Source organism: Stegastes partitus, unplaced genomic scaffold (genome assembly GCF_000690725.1).
Source record: "Stegastes partitus isolate 25-593 unplaced genomic scaffold, Stegastes_partitus-1.0.2 Scaffold132, whole genome shotgun sequence".
In the NCBI taxonomy this organism is placed as follows: Eukaryota; Metazoa; Chordata; class Actinopteri; family Pomacentridae; genus Stegastes; species Stegastes partitus.
This window is the reverse complement of record NW_007577863.1, coordinates 329,670-338,254: the sequence shown is the minus strand read 5'-3', so window position 1 is coordinate 338,254 and position 8,585 is coordinate 329,670. Positions and strand designations below refer to the sequence as shown.

General features: G+C 42.8%; 1 protein-coding gene across 1 annotated transcript in view; it reads left to right on the top strand.

Annotated features, from left to right (window-relative positions):
* arhgef39 (Rho guanine nucleotide exchange factor (GEF) 39) overlaps positions 1–8,585 on the top strand; it is a 72,033-nt gene that overhangs the window by 5,884 nt on the left and 57,564 nt on the right. Inside the window, exon 3 of the mRNA XM_008278787.1 lies at positions 903–997. Within this exon, the coding sequence (XP_008277009.1) occupies positions 903–997 (95 nt within the window). The remainder of the gene's footprint in view (positions 1–902; positions 998–8,585) is intronic.

The following is an 8,585-nucleotide window of genomic DNA, read 5'->3' as shown; positions in this document are numbered from 1 at the left end:
TAGTAGTAGTAGTAGTAGTAGTAGTAGTAGTAGTAGTAGTAGCCCACAAAGTGGAGGCTTCATGTTGCTTGGTCCGGGTCAGGTGTTGTCTGACCAGGACCCGTGGGCGTGGCCACCATGATACTCACCAGTGAGCGTCTCTCCTCTGCCCTAAGAGGGAACTAATCCTGTTTCCATAATAAAAATATACGGTGAAAAAAGTCAAGATTTCCATTCCAAACATTCTGTGAGAAAAATAGCACTCTGGCAACATGAAAGCAGATACTGTACGGTACGTTACACTGCTTAGTTAAAACTTGTGCAGTCTTGCAATACGGGACATTAACGGATTCAAGGTAGCATTTATGGTGCTCTTTCTCCCTGTGGAGAGAACAGACTTTTCCACTCACTGCTGCAGCCTAATTTCTACGCAATTACTCACCCTCCACCCGTTCACTCCAATTAGGAGTCATTTCAGGCCTAATGCACATTCAATTTGCTAATCCCATTTTCACTTCAAATGACTTGAGACCAGCACAGCTGTCGCTTTATTGTCAGTACAACAACGTCCCTCGTATTTGTGCTTGATATTAGCTTTGCAGATATACAGTACTATATGCATGCAGTATTACTGACATGTTAACACAGAATCCTGGCTGTAGGGCAGAAAACTCCCAACTTCAAAGTCTCTCCTGTTGGATAATTGGGGTCTTACATTTTGAGCTGCCAGATGTTGCCAGAAGTATTACATTTGGTCTCTTGTGTTGAGAGCAATTGAACTACTAGCAGTGAATGAACCTCATTAAAAATGATTTCCATTAATTAAAAGGATATCCAATCAGAGACAACTCAGTCCATGTTATTAGTACAGATACTGAGAAATAATGTCCCTCTGTCTTCCTCTGCTTTGTTGCTTCTCACAGTTCTTTGTGGCGATCTTGAAGGCCAAAGGAACCCTTAGCCAGGACACCAGAGAAGGCATCTTCAGTTCAATTAAAGCCATTCATTCAGCAAACCAGTAAGTATGAATTTCAAGAATATGCTGGCACTGGAGTTGGTAGTGATAGATTATTAGGAGGTAGGGATTAGTGATGTGTTTCTTGGATAGGAAATCAGTCCAGATGAACTTGTGATTTACCAAAGCATCGTCCTTACCTTCATTTTATGGTCGTATGGAGCAGGATGAAGTCATAGTTTCGAGAAGCTGATTTGATTCAAGATTCAAGAGTTTGTATTTGCCCCATGCTCATACAGTGTGTGCAGGGAAATTCCAAATGACTGTTCTCAAGGCTGTGCAATAAGAGTAAGACGTTATAAAAAAGAACAATTCTTTAAAAAAAAATAAAGAGAGAAAATTAGTAAAAAGAAAAGGTCACAGTGTCATAAATGAGGTAGAGATCTTAAACTAAAGTGCAGTGTGCAAGAGGGCAGTTTTGTGTGTCCGTGTTGGCCTGTGTGTTATGTTTGTTATGTATTGGTGTGTGTGTGTGTGTGTGTGTGTGTACATAGATCTACAAGTTATTCACATATACATATTACCATGAGTCCAGTGTGCCGTATCAGTCAGATGAGGTGCTATGATTTAGATTCTGAGTCCTGACAGCATGAGGAAGGAAACACTTCCTGAGTCTCTCTGAGTTCGTCTTGATGTTTCTCGGGTGCCAGCCAGAGTGTAGCCACTCAAACAGTCCATTGCTGGGGTAGTGGGGGTCCGCCGTGATCCTTTTTGCCCCGACCATGCTCCTCCTGGTGTAGATGTCCTCGAGGCCATGGTGCCACCTCGCTACTATGAAATAGCAGGAAGCTCCAACTGGTGGCACAACTCGATAATACAACTAATCTACAGTGCATTTTGTGACATGCATGTCCTTCGTCTAACGGCTTATTGGTAAATATATTTGACGTGGTTTAATTATTAACAGCAATATTTGATGACTATTAAACTCCCTTTTGGTGGTTTTAATGTTGTGATTGATGGGTGTATTTAACTGTGGCTGCATGGGCTCTGGATGACCACCACATGTGCTGTCTACCATCTTACACATTAGTTTATTTAAGACTGCAGTAGTGGAGAGCTCAGCCTCCAGATCTGATGTGCTCAGGAGTTTAGCAGTCTACAGGCTAGTGTGGGTTTTCTCAGGTTCTCATCTTCAGCGACTGGCAGAGCTTTTTTGTTGAGTGTGCGACGATGAAGATTGAAGTATGAATTACACAGTCTGATGTATTGGATAAATGGTTCCGCACTTCCCATATATCTTCATTATGAGCCCCTTATTGAATCAGCGGTTGAAATATAATGACAAGTTCTCCGTTTAAAAATGCTCCATGGGGAGACAGTGTGCCAGTGCTCGACTGACTTACCATTACTAAGAGATTGATAACAGATTTTCCCGTCGTCTTTTCACTGTCTGCCACATTTGGTATACACTGAACATGTGTGTAATAATGCCACGAGCAACTGATAATACCAGTGGTGATAAATGCTTGTCATAGATGGATGTGTGGATGACTTCTGCATCCGTCACACATGAAATGTCAAACAGCATGTTCTACTGTATGTAGTAATACATTAAACAAGCTCACTGTAATCAAGGTACATGCTCTAAAAGGCTGACTGCACCCTATGTGTTGCAGTCAAATAGGAGGCGAGGCATTGAAATGGCCCAGAAATTTGTTTTTGTAATTTCTGATCAAATTGTTTCTGCTTTTAATTAACTTTTTGCCAGTTTTACATAAAAACCACCTTCTTGTTTAGCTGCTTGACAATATTTTGCTTGAGAAACAGGGTTTGATTTGAATTGAAAACACACTCATTGGTACACAAGTTCTGCCCAAATGTTTAAGATTTATTTTTACTTTGGATACTATACGAAGGACACTTAAGACAAAATAGAATGTGCAAATCACATATTTCTTTGCCGGTATTTTCATTTTTGACAAAGGTAGTTTAATCATACCGTGATAACAAGCAGTGTTATGAAGTAACCTGTTCCAGTAGCATGATTCTTTTTTTATTCCTCTTTTGTTAATAAGTAGTGTTTGTTTTGTTCAGAGCTGAAGTGTGCATGAACCTGGAGTTCTGGACTTACCACCTGACCTGTTGTGCACCATGGACTGTATAAAAGATGGACGTAGCTTCCGTGACGTCACCCGTTGGTTTCTGCACTGAGAACATGAAGCCAGGGTTTTGCTACTTCCTGGTTGACATCTTGGATTTTTGGAGCCAGTGACGCAAAAATCGTCAGAGGGGGGCGGAGCCATAGGAGCAGCGATTGGTCAGACGGATTGAGAGGCGGGCCCTCTCTGCCCGCCCACATTTACCGCCTTCTGCTGGCTTCCTCTGCATGGTCGCTGCCGACTGTCAATCAAGCCAGCCACGCCCCTTGCCCCGCAAAATGTTGACGATTTTAAAAAAATTCAGTATTGATTTATTTTCAGATTGGCCACCTGATCTCTGGATTTGACCATGAAAACTAATAAGAAATAAATCCTGAGCTGTAGGAATGCAGTATTTCATGACCTGTGATCACTTCTTTTCCAATTCCAGTCTATGGGAGCCAGGGCTTTTTGGAGCCAGCAGCTAGTGGACGTAGTGATGTTGCAGGTTTTTGACACTTGTGGGTTGGCTTCATTTTTCAGGGCCGGTTGCTACGTCCATCTTTTATACAGTCTATGGTGTGCACTCATCAGGGCTGGCGACTTGTTAGAGTACAGGGTCTGACTTTTTCTCCCAGGTTTTTTTTTTTTGTCGAGGCTTTGGAGCTATTTAAAGTGTCTGCGTAAGAAAGTAGTGTAACTCACGACTTGTTGAGTAATTATCAAACGAATATCGTTACTTTTTTGAATGATTAATGTGTCATGAATAATTGACTACGTTATTCATATGATTTGCTCAAAACTAGTTGGCACAGTGCAGATTGAGGATTTTTGAAAACTTATTTTATTTATTTCAACTACCAAGCAAAAGACAACACACATATTTTTTCAAGCAGCGGTTTTACAGTCACTACTTCTTGGAGATCGCAGGTCCCTGTTCAGAGAACCACTAGAACTGTGAAGCCCCCGTTCAGACATGGCACATGGAACATCTCTGGGTTCATCAGTCCGTTAAAGTGATGGCCTGTTTCATAAATTGGTCAGTTTTCTGTTAATGTCCTCATGGCTGCATTCACATATACCATCTGCATTGCCGGAGAGCGCTGTGGTACGCATGCGATATTTATCATTCACTTGAGACTAGTCAATACACCAAGTGATGTATATTGCAAAATAATGCGTTAGCAGACTAAAACTAAACTGGTGGCTGACGATCAAAGTGTTAAAATAAATAGCTGCCCGTCATTATTCATCTGAAAACTTCAAAGAGACGCTTAATAGACAGTTTGTTTGCCAAAATCACATCACACCTTTTTCACACGTTTTGCTCGACGATTTGAAATATATTAGGTAACAAACTGAAATGTCCACAACAATAAGAACTCACTGCAATGAAAACAGACACCAACAGCTTAAAGAATATTGATGCTCGGCAATAAAAAATGTAGTAATTTTTTTCCCCGCAAGGTTTTAAGAGGAGCTGAAGTTTATTTTTTCCAGCTGTTTGGAACGATTGGATCTGAGTTTATTTAACACCTGCAGACGGCAGCAGGATCCATATGAGTGTCTCCAAAGAGAGAGAGAGCTGCACACGGAACAACAGCCCCAGTAACGTAATTAAATTTGTATGAATATAAATTATCGATAAGAGAGAGTGGAGAGAGGATCAGTGTAGACCAGGATCTGATGGCAGGTCACACTGCTACATACACCTACATGTCTTCACACCAGACAGGTGAGCTGTCACACACAGAATGAGAGTTTACTTTCCAACTGTTCAGGACTATTTCTTTGTAGTTTATTATAAATCTGCAGCATCAGACAGCGGTAGGACCCACAAGTGTCTCCAGAGAGAGAGAGAGAGAGCTGCGAGCATTTATGCAGAGCAACAGGTCTGGAGAAAGAAACGATCAGGATCTCAGAGCAGATCAGACTGTGGATGTAGCTCACCTCAGACAGGTGAGCTGTCACACACTCACACTTTATTAGCTGCAGTCTAATCATTTGTGGCATTGTGTCAGTCCTCAGAAACGTTCAGTTTTACTGTTAAAGAAATCAGAAATAAAGTGAAGTTAGTTATTTAAACATTTCATCAGCCATCAGTTTGCTTTTCGTCTGTTGGGGCGTTATTATGGATTATTCATCACTTGGTGCATTGACTAGTCTCACGTGAATGACAGATATTAGGTGTGTGCCACGGCGCTCTCCAGCGATGTACACTCACCGGCCACTTTATTAGGTACACCTGTCCAACTGCTCCTTAACGCAATTTTCTAATCAGCCAATCACATTGCAGCAACTCAATGCATTTCGACATGTAGACATGGTCAAGATGATCTGCTGCAGTTCATACTGAGCATCAGAATGGGGAAGAAAGGGGATTTAAGTGACTTTGAACGTGGCATGGTTGTTGGTGCCAGACGGGCTGCTCTGAGTATTTCACAAACTGCTGATCTACTGGGATTTTCACGCACAACCATCTCGAGGGTTTACAGAGAATGGTCCGAAAAAGAGAAAACATCCAGTGAGCAGCAGTTCTGTGGGCGCAAACGCCTTGTTGATGCCAGAGGTCAGAGGACAATGGCCAGACTGGTTTGAGCTGCTAGAAAGGCAACAGTAACTCAAATACCCACTCGTTACAGCCGAGGTTTGCAGAATAGCATCTCTGAACGCACAACACGTCGAACCTTGAGGCGGATGGGCTACAGCAGCAGAAGACCACACCGGGTGCCACTCCTGTCAGCTAAGAACAGGAAACTGAGGCTACAATCCGCACAGGCTCACCAAAATTGGACAACAGAAGATTGGAAAAGTGCTGCCTGGTCTGATGAGTCTCCATTTCTGCTGCGACATTCGGATGGTAGGGTCAGAATTTGGCGTCAGCAACATGAAAGCATGGATCCATCCTGCCTTGTATCAACGGTTCAGGCTGCTGGTGGTGTAATGGTGTGGGGGGTATTTTCTTGGCACACTTTGGGCCCCTTAGTACCAACTGAGCATCGTGTCAACGTCACAGCCTGCCTGAGTATTGGTGCTGACCATGTCCATCTCTTTATGACCACAGTGGACCCATCTTCTGATGGCTACTTCCAGCAGGATAACGCTCCATGTCATAAAGCGCCAATCATCTCAGAATGGTTTCTTGAACATGACAATGAGCTCACTGGACACCAGTGGCCTCCACAGTCACCAGATCTCCATCCAACAGAGCACCTTTGGGATGCGGTGGAACGGGAGATTTGCATCATGGATGTGCAGCCGACAAATCTGCAGCAACTGCGTGTTGCTATCATGTCAATATGGAGCAAAGTCTCTGAGGAATGTTTCCAGTACCTTGTTGAATCTATGCCACGAAGGATTCAGGCAGTTCTGAAGGTAAAAGGGGGTCCAACCCGGTACTAGCAAGGTGTACCTAATAAAGTGGCCGGTGAGTGTAGGTGGTTTGTGTGAATGCAGCTGTGAGGAACACTCATAGAAAAGTGACCTGAAAGGGGCTTGAATGACAGAATGCTGTCACTCTTACAGATTGATGAACCAGCCATGTTCTATGTCCCATGTCTGAAAGGGGATAAAGGGGTATTCCTAACCACTATTAAGTTATAACATAAGTTAAGTTGATTTTTGCACTAATTTCTATGATGAGACCAGAAATCTTTTGCATAAGCAAAATTTGTCATCTTTGCACAGCCTTTTAGTTCTGAGAGTGATACATGAGGGTCAGTCTGTGCAGATTGGAGGTACAGTCGTGACTCGATAATCTGACCCTTAACAATCCTAAACTTTGCTATCCGACAGGTTTTTAGGAAAAACGAACGGAACCCATTAAAAACAGCCTTAACATACCGACAGCCTTGGATTCTGACTCCGACATGACATTTTATGTCACTAATAAGGAAAACGGTGTATTATCTGACTGAACAATCCCACAGATAGGCTATGTTCACACTGCAGGACTTAATACTACATTTGGATTTTTTTGTGAAATCTGATTTTTTTGTGAGTTTGTTCACATTTCCAGTTGAATGCGACTTGTATGTGATCTGCTGTGTGAACTTCATACGACCCAAAAGTGTCCCGCATGCGCAGAAGAGGACACAACGACGTCACACGCAGCGAGCGTGCTCAGTGTTTACCGAAGTAAACATGGATGGTGGCGGCGGTGGCGGGGGAATAGTGCTGCCACCGCTGCCCTCGCCACCGATGGTGGAAACAGAACTGTGACTGCTATCTTAAACTAGCATCAGCAGTCAAGTACTGCCTGTGCGTTCCGACCACTTCCACTCCGTCGGAGCGCTCCACCAGAGTGGACGTGGCCCCCGACTGCGCTGAATATTCTGATATTCATCATTAATTGGGCCCAAATATCCAGAAACCAGAAAGTTCTATCGGGACCAGCCCTTCTAGTTATTATAACAACTATAAACAATAATTAACAACTAATGAGCCTTCCAGCATCAAGCCCTCCTTGCATCTCGACCTCCGTCTTGACAATCCGACAGCCTTGCTATCCGACATAGAAGAAGGTTTTACATTTATTGTCGGATTATCGAGTCACGACTGTGTATTCATCTGATGTTTCTGTCTAGTTACCTCCAGAGCACATTAGGAATAGTAGTAACGGATTTGGTTTTCTTTTCATAAAGCGTTGTTCGGTAAATAAGAAGCAGAGATGTGAACATACTGCTGTGCCAGTAGTCCTGTTTGTGATTATTTATGGAGCACAGAGAACAGGCAGAAGAAGAAGAAACCCAATTAGCCCTACTTCCTAACATGACAAACGGAAATCTGCAACTTGAAAGAGCTGTCATTGCATTTAGTGAGAAACAACTATAAAGTGTATGTTTGACAGGATGTTGCTGATGTGGGTCTGGGGATGAGGGTCATAATAAGAGCAGGTGTAATCTGAGAGGTAGATCAACATTAAGTGGCATCAAAACGCTGCCTTATTTACTTCATGATTGGAGGTTATCTTTATTGATTTGTGTTAATTATCCATTTATGTTTAGCACATGCTCATACTGTGTTTCGACGGTAAGCGTTCCTCTTTAAGCCTTGCCCAAATGAAGGCGCCTTGGTCTGAATTGTGTGGTGGAGGTTGTATTCATCCCAGATGTCACGATTGCTTGGAATTAATGTGGATTAACGTGGCACACATGGAATGCTAATGCTATCTCCATCCGGCTGCTGATGGCCAGACAATTTAATTGCTTTGAAAAAAAGTCTAAAAAATGTTATCCATAATTTCATATTTATCATAATAGCCTCTGGCACAGAGAAGGGGAAAAAAAAACGGAAACACAGTTTTTCCCGCCCTTTGCCCTCGTTAGAACCCTGTGCCGCTGCTTCTGCAGCTCCTGATTATAAAGAAAGCCTACCTTGGTGCGTGACTTCATTAAAATCTATTTAAATCAACTTCAACGGCAAAGTGCGCCTTCTTAAAGCATGTATGAACAGAAGTCTCTGGGAACATCATTAGAGAGAGAGAGAGAGAGAGAGAGAGAGAGAGAGAG